This window comes from Falco punctatus, assembly GCF_963210335.1.
Source record: "Falco punctatus genome assembly, chromosome: 18".
Lineage (NCBI taxonomy): Eukaryota > Metazoa > Chordata > Aves > Falconiformes > Falconidae > Falco > Falco punctatus.
The window spans coordinates 3,489,921-3,511,231 of record NC_137598.1 but is presented as its reverse complement, the minus strand read 5'-3'; the positions used below and the strand labels follow the sequence as shown (position 1 = coordinate 3,511,231).

The 21,311-nt window shown below is 63.5% G+C and overlaps 1 protein-coding gene across 3 annotated transcripts in view; it reads left to right on the top strand.

The window, feature by feature from the left end:
* The window catches only part of LRP1 (LDL receptor related protein 1), an 89,435-nt gene extending 68,891 nt beyond the window's left edge, over positions 1–20,544 (top strand). For 2 of the 3 annotated variants that reach the window (XM_080369073.1, XM_080369071.1), the window contains 42 exons: positions 391–504; positions 954–1,103; positions 1,402–1,536; positions 2,070–2,186; positions 2,424–2,552; positions 3,025–3,147; positions 3,580–3,720; positions 3,805–3,992; positions 4,246–4,429; positions 4,642–4,727; positions 5,099–5,218; positions 5,590–5,777; positions 6,021–6,226; positions 6,467–6,655; positions 6,870–7,018; positions 7,497–7,590; positions 7,983–8,099; positions 8,210–8,329; positions 8,838–8,960; positions 9,352–9,477; positions 9,745–9,861; positions 11,730–11,836; positions 12,031–12,163; positions 12,430–12,549; positions 13,081–13,203; positions 13,463–13,606; positions 13,710–13,844; positions 14,094–14,213; positions 14,490–14,761; positions 14,853–15,031; positions 15,317–15,423; positions 15,646–15,762; positions 16,134–16,310; positions 16,708–16,848; positions 16,932–17,105; positions 17,186–17,347; positions 17,546–17,720; positions 18,074–18,178; positions 18,376–18,440; positions 18,669–18,756; positions 18,939–19,083; positions 19,421–20,544. In XM_080369073.1, coding sequence (XP_080225199.1) covers positions 391–504; positions 954–1,103; positions 1,402–1,536; positions 2,070–2,186; positions 2,424–2,552; positions 3,025–3,147; positions 3,580–3,720; positions 3,805–3,992; positions 4,246–4,429; positions 4,642–4,727; positions 5,099–5,218; positions 5,590–5,777; positions 6,021–6,226; positions 6,467–6,655; positions 6,870–7,018; positions 7,497–7,590; positions 7,983–8,099; positions 8,210–8,329; positions 8,838–8,960; positions 9,352–9,477; positions 9,745–9,861; positions 11,730–11,836; positions 12,031–12,163; positions 12,430–12,549; positions 13,081–13,203; positions 13,463–13,606; positions 13,710–13,844; positions 14,094–14,213; positions 14,490–14,761; positions 14,853–15,031; positions 15,317–15,423; positions 15,646–15,762; positions 16,134–16,310; positions 16,708–16,848; positions 16,932–17,105; positions 17,186–17,347; positions 17,546–17,720; positions 18,074–18,178; positions 18,376–18,440; positions 18,669–18,756; positions 18,939–19,083; positions 19,421–19,561 — 5,846 coding nt within the window. In that variant the 3' untranslated portion in view covers positions 19,562–20,544. The remainder of the gene's footprint in view (positions 1–390; positions 505–953; positions 1,104–1,401; positions 1,537–2,069; positions 2,187–2,423; positions 2,553–3,024; positions 3,148–3,579; positions 3,721–3,804; positions 3,993–4,245; positions 4,430–4,641; positions 4,728–5,098; positions 5,219–5,589; positions 5,778–6,020; positions 6,227–6,466; positions 6,656–6,869; positions 7,019–7,496; positions 7,591–7,982; positions 8,100–8,209; positions 8,330–8,837; positions 8,961–9,351; positions 9,478–9,744; positions 9,862–11,729; positions 11,837–12,030; positions 12,164–12,429; positions 12,550–13,080; positions 13,204–13,462; positions 13,607–13,709; positions 13,845–14,093; positions 14,214–14,489; positions 14,762–14,852; positions 15,032–15,316; positions 15,424–15,645; positions 15,763–16,133; positions 16,311–16,707; positions 16,849–16,931; positions 17,106–17,185; positions 17,348–17,545; positions 17,721–18,073; positions 18,179–18,375; positions 18,441–18,668; positions 18,757–18,938; positions 19,084–19,420) is intronic. The other variant, XM_080369072.1, reaches the window with a different exon arrangement.
* Positions 20,545–21,311: the final 767 nt, after the last annotated feature.

Sequence of the window (21,311 nt, the reverse complement as noted above, 5' to 3'; positions counted from 1 at the left end):
GCGAGGCGCAGTGTTGCTGTTCCTCACTGCTCCCGTGCTCCTGAGAAAAGGGCACCCAAGGGCAGCATCAGCCTGTCTGCGTGGTTCAGAACCAGCGGGGGAGGTCAGGAGCCTCCCAGAGCCCATCCAGGCCGGCCAGCGGCAGGCCAGCTCGGGAGATGAGCTCAGGCTGCCGGGCAGAGTCCGTGAGCCGGAGGAGGGTCCCGGGCTCCCCTCAGCCAGGAGGGGACAAGAGCTGGGGGTACAGGATCGGGCGGTCCATAGCGGTGCCGGGCAGCGGGTCTACATTCATGCATGCAATTCCACAGCACGACTGGGGGCTGTGGGGTGGCTGTACACACTGGGTCCCCCAGCCGAGCCTGACCCGCTGCGGGGGCTTCCCCCTTGCAGAAACCAGCTGCGCTGCTACTGAGTTTCGCTGCCGAGATGGGAGCTGCATTGGGAATTCGAGCCGCTGTAACCAGTTCATCGATTGCGAGGATGCTTCAGATGAAATGAACTGCAGTGAGTGCCCCAGCTGCTGTCCCGTGTTCCCTGCTGCCTCCCCAGCTCTGCCCCGCTGTAGCTCTGGAGGTGCTCCTGCCCTCTGTGTCTGGTGGGCAGGGGCCTGGGCCCCCCCTGCACCTTGTTTCAGTCTTTGGGACTTCTGCTGAACTGGGGAGGGAGAAGGGCCCTGGCTGCCATCCCGCCGGCAGGGGCCAGCCCAGGTTAGCCCACTGGCTGGAAGCAGCCCCAGCCCATCACTGCAGCCCCCCGCGCTGGGCTTGGCACCTCCTGTTTAACGTGGTCCCACACGCAAGGCAGGGTCAGCTCACTGCTGCCTGGAGGGGGGCGGGGAAGGGCTGTCAGCAGTGGGGTGAGGGCTTGTGCCGCACGATGGGAGCTGGACCGAAGGGCTCTACTGATGGCAAGCAGCACCCGTCACCCGGGGCTTCTGGTGTGGTTCCTTGCAGCCGCCACGGACTGCAGCAGCTATTTCAAGCTGGGGGTGAAGGGCACCACGTTCCAGAAGTGCGAACACACCTCGCTGTGCTACGCTCCGAGCTGGGTGTGCGATGGAGCAAACGACTGTGGAGACTACTCAGATGAGCGCAACTGCCCGGGTGAGAGCGGGGAGAGGAGAGCAGGGTGGGCCGGGGGAGAGCAGGGACATCACGCCGACCCTCTGGCCGGGTGCTCCCCTTGGGGGTCTGTGTGGGCGGCGGACGCTTTGTTTGCGCAGTGGGACCGTCACCCTTTGCCTGCGCAGCTCCTGCACGGAGGGTGCTGCAGGGCGCTGGTTGATGTGCGATCACAGGGGGCTTTGAGGGAGGAATCGGAGCTTCGGAGTGGGGCAGCTGTGGGTTGGGAGGAGGCAGGACATGTCCCTGCCACCACCCTTACGATTCCTTCACAAAGCAGGCGGGAGGAAACCCAAGTGTCCGGCCAATTACTTCGCCTGCCCGAGCGGGAGGTGCATCCCCATGACTTGGACCTGCGACAAGGAGGACGACTGCGAGAATGGAGAAGACGAGACTCACTGCAGTGAGCGGCAGGGTGGGGAGAGCAAGGGACTTGGGGGCAATAGCATGGGGTGACAAGCACAGGCGTGCTGGAGGGAAGGCAGGACTCTCTCCTCTCTCTGACATCTCTTTGCCGAGGACCAGACTCCAGATTTCCCGCCCCCCCCCGCAGTGGTCCTATTCCATGAGCTTGGGCTTTTAACTGTGTCCAATGCACGTGTCCTTGTGCATTTTTTTGCTCAGCACATGCACGAGTGTCCGTGGTCATTTTGAAGGTGGCCAGTTGCGGCTCGCTTGAGTTATGTTTTTAGTTCCAACCTCCTTCAACAAACCCCAAATGGTGCTCAGGAACTGGGGAATCTCCCCAGCCCTCCAGAAGGGTGAATCCCCCACCCGTCCTGCAGCTGCAGTGCCCATCAGCACGGCGTGTGGGCACTGCCGCAGTAGCCCCAGCACCACCCTGGGCTCCAGCCCTGGAGGCCAGCTGGCCCAGCCTGGCTGTGCTCTGCTGCCATGTCCTTCCCCCCCCTCGCCCTAGCCCTGACCCCTCCTCTCCTCTTCTCCCAGACAAGTTCTGCTACCCCGTGCAGTTTGAGTGCAACAACCACCGCTGCATCTCCAAGCTGTGGGTGTGTGATGGGGCAGACGACTGCGGGGATGGCTCTGATGAGGACAGCCGCTGCCGTGAGTCTGCTCCAGCCCCCCTGACCTCTCCCAGTCCCCGCCTGTGGTGCTGCTCCATCTCTGTGTACTCCTGCCTCTGCCCATCTCTTCTCCCACCCTTGCTCTCCTGTGCTGTGGTCCTCGCTGCTCTCCTGCACTCTGTATCTCGGGGCCCCTGAGGTGTGGGGGCACGTAGCCCAGGAGTGCCGGTTTTCCAGCCGTGGGGGTGACCGGCCTTCCTGCTTCTCCCTTCCCCAGGGCTGACCACCTGCAGCACGGGATCCTTCCAGTGCCCAGGCACCTACGTGTGCGTGCCGGAGCGCTGGCTCTGTGATGGAGACAAGGACTGTGCGGACGGAGCTGATGAGACCCTCGCTGCTGGCTGCTGTGAGTCCCCAGGGGGCTGGCTGTGGTGGGGGGCCAGGGCAGGAGAAGAGCAGTGCAGTGCAGGCAGAGCTGCCAGGGGGGCTAGCCCCACTCCCCGGGGTCCCTGTCGGTAGCAGGTGGGATGCCTTGTCCTGGCCGCTTCCCTGCCAGGCTTGCAGGAGGAAGCTGCAGTGCTGTGGTCACAGCAGACCTGGACACGGGGACATTTGGGTGCCTTTCTGTGACTGTGAGGAGAGGAGGAGCATCGTCCCGCAGAGCAGTAGCCAAAGGCACCACGTTGCCTGGGTGCTGGTCACGGCCACAGGACAAGGGCACAGACCTGGGCTCAGGCTGGGAGTGAAGGAGTGGGAGTCCCTGCCCCGGCTGGGCTGTGCCTCAGCTCTTGTCCCCAGCACCCCAAGACAAAGGGCTTGGGGAGCAGGCAGGAGAGCATGTGGTCTGGCGAGGGGCTGACAGCGATGCCTCGTTGCAGTGTACAACAACACATGCGACGAGCGGGAGTTCATGTGCAGAAACCGCCAGTGCATTCCCAAGCACTTTGTCTGCGACCACGACGATGACTGCGGTGACGGCTCAGATGAGTCCCCGGAGTGTGGTGGGTGTCTGCAGGGCCAGCGAGGACAGCAGGGGCTTTATCTCCTGTGGCACAGGCCCTGGCAGCCACGCTGGGTCCTCTGGGCTTTGAGACAAGACCCTGGAAGGGTCTCCGTCGTTCAGGGGTGGTCTGGCCTGAGAGCAGGGGGAGGGGGAGCCAGGAGAGGGGGGGTAGGAGGGTTCGGTGCTGGAGAGCCACAGGAGAGCTCTCCCCGCAGCCCTGCTGTGCAGGGCATCTGCCCTGGCACAGAGCGGTTTTGGAGAGATCCAAACCCGCCCGTGTGTGCCACCTCCTCGGCCCCTGCAGCGCAGCCCCATCCCCAGGCGCACTGCAGAGGGGTCTGGGCACCCGTGCCATGGCTCCGTGCAGCCCAGCCGCCGCGGTGCCCCCGTTCTGTGGGCTGCACCGCCTGAGCCTGCTGCCCTCCCGCAGAGTACCCCACCTGCGGCCCCCACGAGTTCCGCTGCGCCAACGGCCGCTGCCTCAGCAACAGGCAGTGGGAGTGCGACGGCGAGTTTGACTGCCATGACCACTCGGACGAGGCACCCAAGAACCCACGCTGCACCAGCCCAGGTACCGGCGGAGGCCGCGGCCGGGAGCGGGGCTGCCCGGCTGCCTCACACTGATCACTGCCGCCTCCTCTCCGCCCTGCTGCAGAGAACAAGTGCAACGACTCCTTCTTCCTCTGCAAGAACGGGAAGTGCATCCCGGAGGCACTGCTTTGCGACAACAACAACGACTGCGCCGACGGCTCGGATGAACTCAACTGCTTCATCAATGAGTGTCTCAACAAGAAGCTGAGCGGCTGTTCCCAGGAGTGTGAGGACCTCAAGATTGGATACAAGGTAGGGGCCCACGGGCTTGGAGGATTGGCCGGAGGGATGCTCTCGCGCTCCCTTCCTCCTCCACAGACACTCTTCTGTCCTGCGCCAGCTGGGCAGGGGGTGCACACACAGGCATTTTTGGCCATGCTTGTGTGTGCTGCTCTTGTGTCTGCAAGGTGGCTGTGCCTGAGCCCGCTTGTGCCATGGTGATGCCTGTCACGTCCCAGCGTGCGGGCCCTGGATATGTCTAACAGCTCCGGGTTGCCTCCTGCAGTGTAGATGCCATCCCGGGTTCCGGCTGAAGGACGATGGGAAGACGTGCATTGACATCGACGAGTGCTCCACCACCTACCCCTGCAGCCAGAAGTGCATCAACACTCTGGGGAGCTACAAGTGCCTGTGCATAGACGGCTACAAGCTCAAACCTGACAACCCCACCAGCTGTAAAGCTGTCACAGGTGAGAGCCAGGAGCGGACTCGGGGGTCAGGGATGCTCTTCTGGTGACCATGTGATGCTGCTGGCATTGGAGTCGGTCACAGTGCTCCGCAAGGCGAAGTAGCTGCACCCAACTCATGAAGGAGAGCTGGGAAGCAGTGGGGCAGGTCCTCAGGGGATCTGCCCACGTCCCAGCGGTGCTTCCCTGACGTGTGTTGTGGTTTCCCCGTGCAGATGAAGAGCCCTTCCTCATCTTTGCCAACCGGTACTACCTGAGGAAGCTCAACCTGGATGGCTCCAACTACATGCTGCTCAAGCAGGTGCGGGGGGAGCTGGGAGCAGGAGGGGGCACGGGCCCCCCATGGCCAGGGGTTTGGGGTGGGAGAGGGGCCCTGCAGGGCACGAGACCTGGCGGCCTCGGGGTTTGGGCTCTTGGCTTCCCAGGCAGGTGGTCGATCATGTATAAGCAACAGCTTCCACTATGAGCATACAGGAGGTCACGTGTAAACAGTAGCTCTTGGGTAGCAGATCTTTATACGGTTGGGGCTGCACGACAGCTGTCTGTAGGTGCTTGTGACTCCTCTGCTGCAGGGACCGGGAGCTGAGGCTGGGGCCTCACTGGTATTTGTAAAGCCCCCACGACCCAGTGCTGGGAGGCAAGGCTCATTCAACACTTCTGCCTCTCTCCCAGGGGCTGAACAATGCGGTGGCTCTGGATTTCGACTATCGGGAGCAGATGATCTACTGGACAGATGTCACCACACAGGGCAGCATGATCCGCCGCATGCACATCAACGGGAGCAACGTTCAGGTGGGGGCTGAGGCAGCCCCTCGGGCACCCTCGGTCCTCACCCACCTCCTGCCCGGCTGCCTGAAGAGGCCCAGACCCCCCCAGACACGGGGGAAGCGGGCACAAGCCCTGCTGTAGGGTCATCACTGGGCTCGGGGCATCAGCCCAGTTGCTGCAGGGATGTGTTGCAGCAGCATCCTCATCAGAGGCTGGCTCCAGGCTGCCCCAAAGCAGTGGGCAGGGAGGGCTGAGGGGAGAGAGGAGTGAGGAAAGGGCGCTGGGCAGGAGTGGGGGCAGTGTGCTGGGGAAGGGGGGATGTTGTCATCCCTGAGGGACCAGGGCAGGACCTGGCTCTCCCTGTCCAGCCCCACCGTCTCTTTTTCTCCCAACAGGTTCTCCACCGCACTGGCCTCAGCAACCCTGATGGGCTGGCTGTGGACTGGGTGGGAGGCAACCTCTACTGGTGCGACAAAGGTCGGGACACCATCGAGGTGTCAAAGCTCAACGGCGCCTACCGCACCGTGCTGGTGAACTCGGGCTTGCGTGAGCCCCGGGCGCTGGTGGTGGATGTGCAGAATGGGTGAGAGCCTGGGGGACCTGGACCCTTCCCTGTGCAGGGAGAGGGCTGCTGTCTTGCCATAGTCCTGGGGGCTGGGAGATGGGATGGGACCTTCCCTCGTTGCCACCGGGACACCTGGCTGCTTCTCCCTGCCCTGCACCCACAGCCCCAGGCACCTCGATTTAGCCGCATGACGGGCAGAGTGCGGCTGCTGCTGTGGCTTGGGCTGAAGTCAGCCTCCCTCTACTCTTCTTTCACCCCCAGTTACCTATACTGGACAGACTGGGGGGACCACTCCCTCATCGGGAAGATTGGCATGGATGGTACCAACCGCAGTGTCATCGTCGACACCAAGATAACTTGGCCCAACGGCCTCACCCTCGACTACATCAACAGCCGGATCTACTGGGCTGATGCGCGGGAGGACTACATCGAGTTTGCCAGCCTGGATGGCTCCAACCGGCACACGGGTGAGAGCGCGCCGGGGCTCCTGGGGTGCCAGCAGGCCTTTGTGGGGTGCGGGCTTTGGATTGGTCTCAGGAGCAGGAGCCAGGGCTGCTGGAGACGGTCCCCAGCTCTGGCAGCTCCTCTGTGCCTCTGAGCGGGGGACAAGGTGTGTTCCCTGGCTGAGCTGTCCCTGCAGAAAGGCTGCGCTGAGGGAGGGGTGGCGTGGGGCAGCCCCTTGCTGAGCCGCCCGCTCCCCCTCGCAGTACTGAGCCAGGACATCCCGCACATCTTTGCGCTCACCCTCTTTGAGGATTTCATTTACTGGACTGACTGGGAGACCAAGTCCATCAACCGGGCCCACAAGACTACGGGTGCCAACAAGACCCTGCTGATCAGCACGCTGCACCGCCCCATGGACATCCACATCTACCACCCCTACCGCCAGCCCGATGGTGAGCCGTGGGGCAGGGGCTGCGGGGCTGGGGTGGTCCTGGCAGCGCAGAGCAGCCCTGGGCAGGAGGCTGGGGCTGGGGGCGATGTGCAAAGGTTGGGCAGGGTGTGCAGAAGGGCGGTGTGCGGCGAGGAGGGTGTCGCAGCTGGGGGTTCACGTGCCGCCCTGAGGGTCCCCTGTCTTGGTGTGACTGATTGTCTCCCTGCTCTCCCCAGTTCCCAACCATCCCTGTAAGACCAACAACGCCGGCTGCAGCAACCTCTGCCTCCTCTCGCCAGGCGGGGGGCACAAGTGTGCTTGTCCCACCAACTTCTACTTGGGCAGCGATGGCAAAACCTGCGTCTCCAACTGCACGGCCAGCCAGGTAACAGCCTGCCTGCCCCTGCCCGCCCCTGCCTGCATGGACATGCACCCTGTGGCAACCGTGTGCCTGTGCTGGTGCGCATCCCTCCCGCGGTGGTTTCACCAGGTCCCAGCGCCTCGGGCGGCGCAGCTGGTGCTGGGGAGCTCACGGAAGGTGCGGGCAGCACCTCCCTCCTGTGGCACTTCCCAGCACGTACAGACTGCAGTGGTTCGGGGGTGCCCTGGGGAGCCAGAGACCCTCTGGCTCTGGAGCGATCTTCTGCCTGCTCCTCTCCATCCCTCCAGCTCCGGAGGCTGCGGAGGGTGGGCTCAGGGTTAAGGCCTTGCTCCGGGTCAGGGCAGAGTGTCCTGGGGGCGCCTGGGAAGGGACAGCACAGAGATCGGTGCCCTCGGCAGCGTTCCCTGGGGACAAAGCCCTCTGGGGTCCTCCCTCCCCATTCCCAGCCACCCTCACCAGCTTGTCTCTCTCCCCATTGCAGTTTGTCTGCAAGAACGACAAGTGCATCCCTTTCTGGTGGAAATGCGACACCGAGGACGACTGCGGGGACCGTTCAGATGAGCCGGAGGACTGCCGTGAGTGCCGAGCGGGGCTGACCACAGCCCACGGTGTCCCAGCACCCCGGCCCCCCTGCCCGGCTCTTGCCAGCCCTACGGCATCTCTGTGCTGTCAGCCTGGCGCTGGTCCCCCAAAGCCCTGCTGCTGCTCCCCGCTCAGCTCTGGTGGGAACAGGGGTTGCCCCACTAAAGGGCTTGGAGAACGGCGGGGTAGACACTGTCCCTGCGTGGGGTATTGCCCCCCTGCTGCTCTCGGAGCGGAGCTGCCCCTTCGCTGCACCAGAGCCCAGGGTTGGGTGCTGGTTGCTCAGTCCCTGCTGAGGATCCCCGAGGAGAAAGTGGGAGGTTAAAGTTTGCTCTGAAAATGTTCCCCAGAGCAAACCTTTCACCCTGTCTTACCCACCCCACAGCCGAGTTCAAATGCAGGCCAGGGCAGTTCCAGTGCTCCACTGGGATCTGCACCAACCCAGCCTTCATCTGTGATGGTGACAACGACTGCCAGGACAACTCAGATGAAGCCAACTGTGGTAGGTTCTCCACATCCCCTCGCAACCCTCAAACCCCAGCAGGGCTGCAGCATCCCGGCAGAGCAGAGATGCAGCGTGTCAGCTTTTGACCGTGCTGCCTCCCTCCCCAGATATCCACGTCTGTCTGCCCAGCCAGTTCAAATGCACCAACACCAACCGCTGCATCCCCGGCATTTTCCGCTGCAATGGTCAGGACAACTGCGGTGACGGCGAGGATGAGAAGGACTGCCGTAAGTGGGGACCTGTTAAGCGTGTTAAGGATGGGGAGCACGTACGATTAGGGGTGAGGAGTTCAGTGCTGCATCAGATCTGTGTATTTGGGTATCGGCTTCTCTGCCGGCTGGCTTCTGGGTGGTCCTGCTCCTGGGCATGGGGCTTTCTCCTTACCTCTGCTCTGCACAGAGCCGCTATCCGCTGTCACACTTCTGTTTCCTAGTGGAAACAAAATCCTTAAATCCCTCAGAGTGGCAAGTTCAGTATTTGCTGTGGATTTGCACTGAGCCCGCTGCACACCTGAGGGATTTTGTGCCTCCTGCCCTGTGTCCCTGCAGCTGGTCAAGTCCTCTGGGGCCACCACCGCGCTCCGCTCCCCTCCCTTCTCGTGCACGTGGTCACCAAGCATGGCCAGACACTTGTGATGCCCAGAGTGGCTGCGTGCCTCTGTGCTCTGTGGGATGGTGGCTGGCAGACCCCTGCCTGCCCTGCTGCCTCTCCTGACTCTGCTTCTCCCTCCTGCAGCGGAGGTGACTTGTGCCCCCAACCAGTTCCAGTGCGCGATCACCAAGCGCTGCATCCCCCGCGTCTGGGTGTGCGACCGGGACAACGACTGTGTGGATGGCTCAGATGAACCTGCCAACTGCAGTAAGACACCTGCGTGGGGTGGGGGGCGTGGGTCTGGCCCCACCAAAACCTGGAGCTCGCCCACAGCCGGTCACGTCTGTGTGTCTCTGCCTGTGGGGTGGCAGGTCCCTGCTCAGTCCCTGCGGGTGCTGCGGGCAGTGGGTGGTGGGGTGGTGGCTCTGCCTGGGTCTGTCCCGCTGAGATACTCCTCTCTCTGACCTCTCCCCGGAGAGCTGCTTGAAGGGAGAATCTTGCCTGCCCTGCTCCAGGCAGGGGTGCTGCAGTGAGTCCCAGGCTGCTGGCACAGGGTGTTCATCAGCCCTGCAGAGGAAGAAATGTGCCTGGCCGTGCTCCCGCATTGTAACCCCCCCTCCCCTCCTCATGTCCACGTCACCCTGTTTCTCCCCGCCAGCACAAATGACGTGTGGTGTGGACGAGTTCCGGTGCAAGGACTCGGGCCGGTGCATCCCAGCACGCTGGAAGTGTGACGGGGAGGACGACTGCGGGGACGGGTCTGATGAGCCCAAGGAGGAATGCGGTGAGTGGGAGCTGGGGCTGGGGAGACGAGTCCAGAGAGCATCTCGTGCCCCTTCCCCAAGGGTCGGGCTGCCCTGGCACTTTGTCCCCTCCCCCTCCCCGGTGTGCCTGGGGCTGGGTGAAGTTTCAGCTGCTCCTTTTTGCAAACCACGGGGGGCCGGGGCCAGGCTGGGTTGGAGAGCAGCACTGCCCGCTCTGCTGGCTGGTGTGGCCATCCCTCCCCTTGTGGGGGCAATGCTGATGCCTGTCCCTGTCTCATCCCACCCAGACGAACGCACCTGTGAGCCCTACCAGTTCCGCTGCAAGAACAACCGCTGCGTGCCAGGTCGCTGGCAGTGCGACTACGACAATGACTGCGGGGACAACTCGGATGAGGAGAGCTGCAGTATGTGCCGCCTTCAAGCCTTTGCTATCCTGGGCGCTGGCTGTGCACTGGGGAGGGGAGCGGTTCAGGTCCCACAGCCCCTCGTGTCTGCCGGTGCCCCCGGCTATGGGGGGAGCATCAGGCCGACTGGGGCTGGTGGCGGGGAGCAGCCTTCTCCCCCCGGACCTGGGTCTGGCTAGGCTGGTCCCACAGCCAGGCTCGGCTGCGGGCTGTTCTCAGGAGGAGCCCCAAGTGGGATAGAGGAAAGGCAGGAGGTGAACCCAGTGCCCTCCCCGGCCGGCAGCCACAGGTCCTGCGTGGCCGTGCTTACCCGTGGGGCTTGCAGGAGCCTGGTCCCACGAACGGTGAAGCAGCTTTGCTTTAGAGCATCGCCCCATGCTTTGGCCCCAGCCTGGCAGGCAGCACCCTGTGAAATGGTTTGGCCTGGGAAGGCACTGGGGACACACTGAGCCTTTGCGGGGAGAGCTGTGAAACCACCTGAACCCAGGTCACAAACCTGGACCTGGAGCAGCGTGCGGGAAGGCGGCTGGTCGCCAGAAGCCATGGCAGACGGTCAGATTGCTGCCCCTTAATGAGTTACTGCTTGTTAGCGGAGCTGTGCCAGCGCCCGCCCCACTGAGCAGCGGAGGACCGTGACGGTCTGCGTGGACGAGGCAGTTCCTGGGGCTGTGCTGTGGGCAGGAGCCTGGTCCTGCCCCTCCAGAGGGGCTCAAGCTGCCCACGGGATGGCACCGGGGTCTGCTGCCAGCTGCAGGGTCCCGGACAGAGCCAGATGCTCATCCCACCATGCAGTGCCTGCCCTGGGTCCCTCTGTCTCCCTGCAGCTCTCTAGGGTGCAACTTCTTTTTCTTTTCTGTTGATTTCATGTCGTGTTTTTGAGTTTGTGCCATTTCACTTCATCTTATGTTTTTCTCCATTTTCACACTGTCGTTATGGGGCGCTCAGAGGTAGGTTCCTGCCAAAATCTTTTAATTCTGTGTGCAGTCTCGCTAAAATCAATGGAGACAATAAATTCTAGGTGAGGGCAGAGGGGTCAGGACTGGACAACCCAGGCAGATTTACTGAGCATCAGCACCAGCGTCTCCCTCCACTGGAGCTGCAGCTGGGGAGGGTCCAACCCTGCTGCCTCCACTACCGGGGCCATGCATGGCTCACACTTGGCTCCAAAGTCTGTCCCCACCTTGACCCTTCCTGCTCCAGCTGGACACCCCCTGTGCAGCCCCCCCTTCCCCTACAGTTCTGCCGCCTGCCCTGGGGCAGTGGGGAGGGGAAGGGTCCCAAGAGCTGTCCTGGGTGGGAGGGTGTGCCGTGTGCCCTCCTCCTGCAGATGGATTTGGTACCGGGTGCATTGAGCTCTGTGGGGGAGTCTGTCCCCGTGCCCTGCAAGGGGGGCTGGGGGGGCTGGCTCTGCCAGACTGGCCAGGGTGCCGCTGCCTCTCCTCCTGCCTGCAGCTGCTGGTGGGGCAGCGACAGGGGCAACAGGGACCTGTGGGGCTGGTGCTGCCTTCGGTGGAGAGTAACATGCAGGACACACGCAGCCGGAAAGCTGCCAGAAGCGAGTCTGTATGGCCATAGTACCGCCCCCCCAAAAAAAAAAAAAAAAAAAAAAATTCCCTGCAGGGAGCTGGGAGCCCTGGAGTGGGATGGGGAGTGGGATGGGAAGGGGGCTGGGAGGTGGTATCAGCCATGCCCCTCTCTGGCAGTTCCCCTGGCTCTGCTTGCACCTCACCCTGTCCCCAGTGCCACTGGACGTGTGTCTGTGCCAGCCTGTGCCCCCCCCCTACGCTGTTGGCCAGGGAGACCTTCTGCCCTCGCAGCCCTGCCTGCAGCCCACGCTCAGGGGGATGCTCTGTGTTCTCTGCCCCCAGCACCCCGGCCCTGCTCGGAGAGCGAGTTCTCCTGCGCCAACGGCCGCTGCATTGCCGGCAGGTGGAAGTGCGATGGGGACCATGACTGTGCGGATGGCTCTGATGAGGTATGGCACCGAGGGCAGGGGCTCCCTGCCAGCACGTGTGGGAGTGAGGACGCGTGCCACCCGGTCTGTGTGCCAGTGGTGCCCTGCCACCAAGCAGGGGCTGAGAGCCTGGTTCTGGCTGAAGTCGTGGGACAGGAGGCTACCACAGCCGGGGCTGTCCCTGCTGACTGCTGTCCTTCACCCTTCCCCTGCAGAAAGACTGCACGCCGCGCTGCGAGTTCGACCAGTTCCAGTGCAAGAACGGGCACTGCATCCCCATGCGCTGGCGCTGCGACGCTGATGCAGACTGCATGGACGGCACTGACGAGGAGAACTGTGGCACTGGGGGTAATGGCAGCGCTCGTGGCTCCCTCGGGGCTGGTCATCTTCCCATCCCATGCCCTCGCGTGTCCCATGTCCCTGCCGTGGGTGGGAGGGCTCCACCGGGTGTGTGTCAGCACCGCTCTGCCCAGCCCCAGGGCATGCACAGACACGTATCGGAGCCCTGGAGAGCTCCCAGCCACACTGGAAATTGGAGTTGCAGCCCCAGACTAGCGTTTTGGCAGCCCAGCAGCAGTGGCTGACATGTCTCCTCCTGCCCTGTGCTGTCGCAGTTCGCACATGCCCCTTGGATGAGTTCCAGTGCAACAACACACTGTGCAAGCCCCTGGCCTGGAAGTGCGATGGGGAGGACGACTGCGGGGATAACTCGGATGAAAACCCCGAGGAGTGCTGTGAGTGACACCGTGTTGCCTCTCCCCACTCCCGGCAAAGCCCCTGCCCGGCATGCATCGCCCGCGGGGGCGGCAGCCTGCCCTGAGCACCCGCTGGGGAGGGGTGACGGTCCCAGTGCTTGGGCACCGCTGCAGGTACCAGGGGGGCGGTGGGTACCTCTGGCAGCCCCACACATCCCCTTGAGATGCGTCCCTTTGGGGGCAGCTGGTGGGGCCGAGGGGGCACAGGTGGCGCCGGCGGAGAGCGGAGTTGCAGAGGTGCTGAGCCAGGCCGGGGGCTGGCGGTGGGTAGCGGGGGCTGAGGGCAGGGGGCTGGGTGAGAAGAGGGCTGACCCCCTGCAGCTGGGCCAGCAACCGGGCGATTGTCTCTGCTTCAGTCTCTTTGCTTCAGTCTCCGGAGCCCGCTCGCCCTCGTGGGACCGGCCTCCCCAGAGAGCAGGCAGAGGCTGAGCAGCAGCTCGTGACAAGTGTGACAGCCTGGCTATGGCGTCTCCTTTCACCGTCACCGTTTGTTTCTGTTTGCCGGTGCAGTGAAATTCCAGTGTCCCCCCAACAGACCGTTCCGCTGCAAGAACGACCGGGTATGTCTGTGGATCGGTCGACAGTGTGACGGCATTGACAACTGTGGAGACAACACAGATGAGAAGGACTGCGGTGAGTGGGGCTGCCCGTGGGCGCTGCTCTGCGCCTGGCACGGACGGGGCCGTGGGTCGCTGCTGGTCCCCGCAGAGCCCTGGATTTAGCCCACGTGTTGGGCTTGGCTTTGCCCGCTCCTTCCCGAAACCGGGAGGCGGGTGCAGGCATCCTGGGTCCCTGCCTGGTCCCTGCCTGTGCCATTCGCACCCTGAGGCTCCCCCAGGGCTGGGTGCCCCGGGATGCAGCGTTGTCACAGCCGCTGCCTGTGCTCCCACAGAGTCACCCACAGCCAAGCCCAAGAGCTGCAGCCAGGACAAGAATGAGTTCCTGTGCGAAAACAAGAAGTGCATCAGTGCCAACCTCCGCTGCAACTTCTTCGATGACTGTGGAGATGGCTCCGATGAGGAATCCTGCTCCCATGGTGAGCAGGGAGCTGGGATGTTGCTGGGGGGGGGTGTTGTCACTGAGGGTGGGCACTGGGGATGCTGTGAAGGCACGGGGGCTAACGGCACGTCCCACCACAGATCACAAGTCATACGACTGCATGACCAACACCACCATGTGTGGGGACGAGGCCCAGTGCGTTCAGTCACAGTCCACCTCGTACTGTACTTGCCGCAGAGGCTTCCAGAAGGTGCCAGACAAGAATTCCTGCCAAGGTACTTCCCACCACCGCCGGAGAGGGCTCGGGGTTGGGCCATCAGGTTTACGGTTGTTTTTTGCCAGTAAGATGTGTCTTCACACCTGTGGAGTGGCTGCAGCACCAGAAATGGTGTCCCTGGGGCACAAAGATGGGGAGTGGAGAGGGCTGGGGTCTCTGAGCCCTGGCCAGTGAGGGGCTGGCCCCAGCCATGTGCACAAGGGCACCTTCCTGGTCTGCCCCCCAACTCCTGTCTCCCACTGCCCAGATGTCAACGAGTGCCTGCGCTTTGGGACGTGCTCCCAGCTCTGCAACAACACCAAGGGCTCCCATGTCTGCAGCTGTGCCAAGAACTTCATGAAGACGGACAACATGTGCAAGGCAGAAGGTCAGGAGGGAACGGGGCCCTGCACAGACCCTGCGTGTGCCCGTGGCGCCCTGCAGGACCCAGCCACTCTTCCTTCCCTGCTGCTTCTCCTCCCCTTGCACCTCTGCCCACCCTTCCTTCTGGCACTGCTGGGGCCATCACCTGTCCTTGCCTGACGGAGCGAGCCCCAGGGGGTGCCAAGCTCGCAGCAACCCCATCCAGTGCCCCACTGTGGAGCTGCGCTGACCCCCCCGTCCCAGCCCAGCCCAGCCCGCACCAACAGCTCCTCCTCCGCAGGCTCCGAGCACCAGATCCTCTACATCGCGGATGACAACAAGATCCGGAGCATGTACCCCTTCAACCCCAACTCGGCCTACGAACCAGCCTTCCAGGGCGACGAGAACGTGCGCATCGATGCCATGGACATCTACGTCAAGGGCAACAAGATCTACTGGACCAACTGGCACACGGGCAGGATCTCATACCGGGAGCTGCCCGCCTCTTCCACTGCCTCCACCGCCTCCAACCGCAACCGGCGCCAGATTGACGGCGGCGTTACCCACCTGAATGTGAGCTCTGTCGGGGGCACGGTGGGAGGCACCGAGGCCGGGCTGACGGTGTCCTCTGCCCTCACCTCTCCCCGCTTTCTGCCCTTCTCAGATCTCGGGGCTGAAGATGCCGCGGGGAATTGCCATCGACTGGGTAGCTGGGAACATCTACTGGACAGACTCGGGGCGGGATGTCATTGAGGTGGCGCAGATGAAAGGCGAGAATCGCAAGACGCTGATCTCAGGCATGATCGATGAGCCCCACGCCATCGTAGTCGACCCACTTAGGGGGTGAGAGACTTGAGCCCTTTCTCCCTTCCCTCTGCCCAGCCCTCACCCCGGCTTCTCTTACCAGCAAGCCCACCTGTGGTGGAAGCTCCCTGTGCCCCAGCATCACTCCGTGTCGGCTCAAGTTGCTGTGCCTTGGGGTCAGCTGGCCCACTGGGGTCCCATCAGTGGCTCTAGGACACCGTGGGGAGAACGTGGGAGGGTTTCTTTGCCAGCAGAGAGTCGGACTGTCCTGTTCTTCCCCTCCTTGCTTCCCTGCTGGGAATGACCTGCCTGTGTCCTTCACAGGACAATGTACTGGTCAGACTGGGGCAACCACCCCAAGATCGAGACGGCCGCTATGGACGGGACACTGCGCGAGACCCTGGTGCAGGACAACATCCAGTGGCCAACAGGTGAACAAAGATGGGTGCCAGGAGGGGCACGAGGGGTGGTGAAAGCCTTGACAGGAGGGATGTACAACCTGGCTTGTGTTGGGGAGGCTCAGCCTGGGAGCTCTGAGCTCCATGGCAGGAGTGTAGGAGTGGCAGGGGGGGCTGCTCTGCTGGTCACTTGGTCAGGAAGGGCTCAGGGTGGGCTGGGGACCCGTACCTCACCGGGGGGGGTGTGCCCCTCAGGCCTGGCTGTGGACTACCACAATGAGCGGCTGTACTGGGCTGACGCCAAGCTCTCCGTCATCGGCAGCATCCGGCTCAACGGTACCGACCCTGTCGTGGCCATCGACAACAAGAAGGGTAAGCAGCGTCTGAGACCCACCAGAGCAGCAGGGAGGAGAAGGACACGTCTAGGGGGATGTCCCTGGGGTGCAGTCCTGGCACAGCCCGGCTCCCCGGCGCCCCTGGCCTGGGTCCCACTGCAGGGCAAACGACAGCACGGAGCCAGGGATGCTCAGCAGACGGCAGCGGGGGTGGGCGTCCCTCATTGGGGGCTCCACAGCAGGACCAGAGCCTGCTGGCACTGCTGTCCCCCCAGCACTGTCCCCCTTGTACAGGGTGGGAGGCCCTCACCTCAAATCCATCCAGAATCCTTAATCAGCCCTGCCCAAGGCTGCGAGCAGGCAGCCGTGCCGCCTCTGCCTGCACATGTCCCCACTTCACTTCCCCAGGGCTGAGCCATCCTTTCAGCATTGACATCTTTGAGGATTACATCTACGGTGTCACCTACATCAACAACCGCATCTTCAAGATCCACAAGTTTGGGCACAAAGCTGTCACCAACCTGACGTCTGGCCTCAACCATGCCACCGACGTGGTGCTCTACCACCAGTACAAGCAACCGGAGGGTGGGTGCCAGGCCCAGGACCCCCGCCCGGCTCCCAGGGTGGGAGGGAGGTGCCTGGGGCCTGATCTCTGGTGCGGGATGTCAGAGGGCAAGGGGAGCACTGGCAGAGCTTGGGGCAGGAGGGGACTTGGCCACCCAGCTTCCCTGACCAAAGGGGGGAGGGGGGGGCATCAGGATGGGCAGAGCGGGGTGGGGGCGGGGAGGGGAGTGGGTTGGGGGAGGCCAGCTGCAATGGTGAGCTGTCAGCTGGTGACCCGGGGGCAGGGGGGGACAGGCACAGGGTCTGGGCAGCTGTAGGGTCGTGGGGGATGTCCTGAAGCTCTTGGGGAGCAGTTTGACAAGAGGGCTGTGGGTCTCTCTGCTACCCTCACCCCACGTTGTCCCCTCCCTCTTGGCAGTGACCAACCCTTGTGACCGCAAGAAGTGCGAGTGGCTCTGCCTGCTCAGCCCCAGTGGCCCCGTCTGCACCTGCCCCAATGGCAAGCGCCTGGACAACGGCACCTGCGTGGTCATTCCCTCACCCACCGTCTCCCCTGTCGGTAGGTGGTCCAGGGGAGGAGGGGGAAGGGGAGGGTCCTGCCTGGCACGGTCTTGCTCACCTCCATCCGTCCCTCCCTCCCAGTGCCCACCACCGACACCTGTGACCTGGTCTGCCTGAACGGTGGCAGCTGCTTCCTCAACGCCCGCAAGCAGGCCAAGTGCCGCTGCCAGCCGCGCTACAACGGGGAGAAGTGCCAGATCGACCAGTGCTGGGACTACTGCCAGAACGGGGGCACCTGCGCCGCCTCCCCATCGGGTGAGGCTGCTGAGGGCGAGCCTGGGGGTCGGGGCTGGTCCTGGGCAGATGGAGAGCGCGCTGACGGCTCTTGTCCTCAGGCATGCCAACCTGCCGCTGCCCCACCGGCTTCACGGGGCCCCGGTGCAATCAGCAAGTGTGCACCGACTACTGCCTGAACAACGGCAGCTGCACCGTCAACCAGGGCAACCAGCCCAACTGCCGCTGCCTGCCCACCTTCATCGGGGACCGCTGCCAGTACCGTGAGTGCTGCCTGCCTGGGCGAGGGCAGCTGGGGACAGCACCTGGGAGGTCAGACTGCCGGGTCCCCCTCTTCTGGGGATGCTCTGCGGGGACACGGCGTTGGGGTGGTGCTCTGTGTGGGGGACCAGGGTCACGGGCAGCCCCCCAGAGGGGGGCCGGTGTGGGGCTGCCCACCCTGACCCCACTGTCCCCTGCAGGGCAGTGCTTCGACTACTGTGAGAACGAGGGCATCTGCCAGATGACGGCCAGCGGCGCTAAGCAGTGCCGCTGCCCGCCACAGTTTGAGGGCACCCAGTGCCAGGACAACAAATGCTCCCGGTGCCAGGAGGGCAAGTGCAGCATCAACAAGCAGAGCGGAGAAGTCTCCTGCATGTAGGTGTCAGGGACATCGAACTGGAGGGAGGAAGAGGGGATGGTGGGCACAAGGACCCAAGAAAAACTCATGTGCCTGTGGCCCGATCACTGGGGATCAGCCACAGCTGAGAGATGCTGGCTTAGTAATTCTGAGCAGCTAAGAAACCTTGGCAAATTGGGGGCCCCGGGAGGAGGTGTCCCTCTCCCAAGCCCATCCTGACGTCCCACCAGCCACTGGTATGGCACAGCCACAAATGATGCCAGAGGGATGAGCTAACAGCCTTCAGCAAGCAGAGTCCTGGGTGCTGGGGGTGGGGGGGGCACAGGATAGGTTGGGGGTATGCATGTGCCTGATCCTCTCTGCCCCGCAGCTGCCCAGACGGCAAGATAGCGCCCAGCTGCCTGACCTGCGACAATTACTGCCTGCATGGCGGTACCTGCTCCATCAGCGACAAGACGCAGCTGCCCGAGTGCCTGTAAGCAGAGCTGGGGGCTGGGGGGTGACGGGGGGTGGCTAAAGGCAGGCTACTTGCCCCCCCAAGCAGAGGGAGCATGTGACTGACAGACCTCAATCTGTTTGCCCCAACCCCTAGGTCTGTACCCCACCTTTCCCTCCCCCTCCCCGCATGCTTTCCTGCCCCCGCTAACCCCGCTGCTCTCCCTGCGCTCGCAGGTGCCCAGCCGGGATGACAGGGACGCGCTGCGAGGACTTCATCGTCAGCCAGCAGCAGAGCAACCGTATGTGCGGGGTGGTCCCGCAGGGCCCGACTCCAAACCCGGGGGGGTGGGAGCCCGTCTTTGCCTGGTGAAGCCAGGGTTGCCCAGTGCCCCTGTGCAACTCCTGAACCCCGTTCTTTGCTGGAGGGGGAGGGGACAGGTCCTATCCCGTGGGGCAGAACTAGCCCGGCTGCTGGACCTGGGCCCCCTGCGCACGCTCTGACTGTACCTGCGCCTCTCCTCCCGCAGGAACAGCCTCCATTGTCATCCCCATCCTGCTGCTGCTCATCCTCCTCACCGTGGTGGCTTTTGTCTGGTACAAGTGGAGGATTAAAGGGTGAGTACAGGCTGTTGGGGGCTGGGAGGGAGCGTTACGCAGCCAGGATGGAAACCCTCCTTGCAGGAGCTGAAAGCCTTGATTGTGCGGGATAAACGAGCAGGACTGCTGGCGGGGTGGGGGGCTCCATTCGCTGCAACCTGTGTTGTTGGCACTGACCCTCCGTCTCACCCCCTACCCAGTGCCAAGGGCTTCCAGCACCAGCGGATGACAAACGGTGCCATGAATGTGGAGATCGGGAACCCCACCTACAAAATGTACGAGGGGGAGCCCGACGATGACGTGGGAGAGCTGCTGGACGCAGACTTCGCCCTGGACCCCGACAAGGTGAGGAGTGGGGCTGTGCGGCACGGCGGGGCTGTTGGCTGTGCAGGGTCCAGCCCAATGCAGGGGGTGCTGAGCAGGGCGGGGGGGGCACGTTGCTGCAGCAGTGTCGGGGCTCCCTGGGACTGCTCTGTGCAGGGGGAGCTGGGGGGCTGCAAGGGGTCGTAAAGGCTTCACGGTTGGAAGCTGTGGGGAGGGACGGCGGCGCCGTGCCGTGAGGAGGTCACGGCTGGTGCGGGCTCTCACCGAGGCACCCCCGGGCGAGGGACACCTCTGGGGACCGCTCTTCTGGGGAGGGAGGTATCCGTGCCCCCTCCCACCTGTTCCCCCCTCTCTGCAGCCCACCAACTTCACCAACCCCGTCTATGCCACGCTGTACATGGGTGCCCACAACAGCCGCAACTCGCTGGCTAGCACGGACGAGAAGCGGGAGCTGCTGTCGCGGGGGGCGGACGACGACCTGGCGGACCCCCTGGCATAGGGGCAGGACAGGGGCGAAGGGCCACCGGGCCGCGGTGCCCGAGCCTGGCACAGACACCCATGGCAGGAGGCGGGCGGGGCCGGGGGAGCCAAGAGCCACTGTATAAATGTACAAATGAAGGATTATTACTTTTCTATGTGAGCAGTATTATTACCTGTATATTCCCCGGTACCAGGCCTCGGCGCCTCTCATTGCCAGATCCGGCTTTGGTTTATTTTAAATCTCTTTACATCGGGGCACCCCCCCCCTCCCTCCCCTCCCACCCGCCAGACAAGGCAGCGTTTCGGAGCAGGGACGGCGCCGCGGTCGCTGTGCCGGGATGGACTCGCTGGGGCTGCTGCAGCTGGGGCTGACACGGGGTCACCGCAACGCGGGGCGCAGGCAGCAGCGGCACCGGCTGGAGGGTGGCAGAGCGGGGGGCTCGTGCTCCCCAGCTCTTGGCTCTGTCCCCTCCGCCCCTGCAGCTCCCCTCGCCGGGGGACCTGTTTCCTACACACACCCCCCAAGTCTGCTGCTCCCCAGGTCCCCCTGTTCTGCAGCTTGGCCTCTGCAAGCCTCCTTGGCCCCCTCCCCCCTTTTCCATCCCTCCCTCCTCACCTTTTCCTCCACCGATCCCTCCCTGCCATTCTCGGCTCTGCCCAACTGTTAGAGGGGACTGGGACGGTGCCCCCACTGCTGCCCCCAGCCCCATTGCAGTACGGATGGGGCCTGGCCCCACGGCCCCTCGCTCCAGCTTGTCACCTGCACCTCGCCCGCTCTCCAACATGCACATTTTTTAACAGGAAAAAAAAAAACCCAAAAAAACCAACAAAAACATGGAAATGACCTAGCTTTTATAGTAGAAATAAATAAACGCATGTGGGGGGAGGGCGGGGGGCGACCCCATCCTTTTATTGGGGGGAAATGTTTTAATAATTTTTGCTGGATTACTTTACAACTAAACAAAACAGATATTGTTATAAATAAAATTTTTAAAAACTGAAGCGCAGGCTGCTGGTTGGGGGGGAGGCGAGGCCGGGGAGGCAGGCACCGGTACCAGCCGGGCCCCAAGGTCACTGGGTGTCATGGCCCTGATGCCCTCCCAGTCCAGCGGTGCCAGTGCTGGCCCAGGGAGTGGTGTCACAGACGGGTGGTGTAAGGCAGGAGGATCCCTCCACTGCATTGCCCTCGGGGTGTGCAGGGGGGAAATGGGGTTTTCCATGCGGGTCCCTGGGCAGGGAACGGGGATGGGTGGGGGAGCTGTGCCCCTGTGCGTTGCGTAGCCTGGGCACCCTCAGGTGCAACGCATGTGCTGGTGCGTGTGTGGCTCAGGGTGATGCATGTGTGCACACACGTGTGCACCGGCTCCCCACTGCTGCCGTCCCCAGGCCCTGCAGGGCACCCTCAGCTGCTGTGGCCTTGGCGCTGACTCCTGTAGGGAGCAGAAACACCCCATGGCACTGGGCACTGGGCACCGGACCCCGGGCATTGAGCACTGGGCACCCAGCCCCAGGCATTGAGCACTGGGCACCGGGCACTGAGCACTGGGCACCCAGCCCCAGGCATTCAGCACTGGGCACCGGGCATTGAACACTGGACATCGGGCACTGGGCACCCGGCCCCAGGCATTCAGCACTGGGCACTGGACACCGGGCATTGAACACTGGGCACTGAGCACTGGGCACCCGGCCCCAGGCATTCAGCACTGGGCACCCGGCCCCAGGCATTGAACACTGGGCACTGGACACCGGGCATTGAACACTGGGCACTG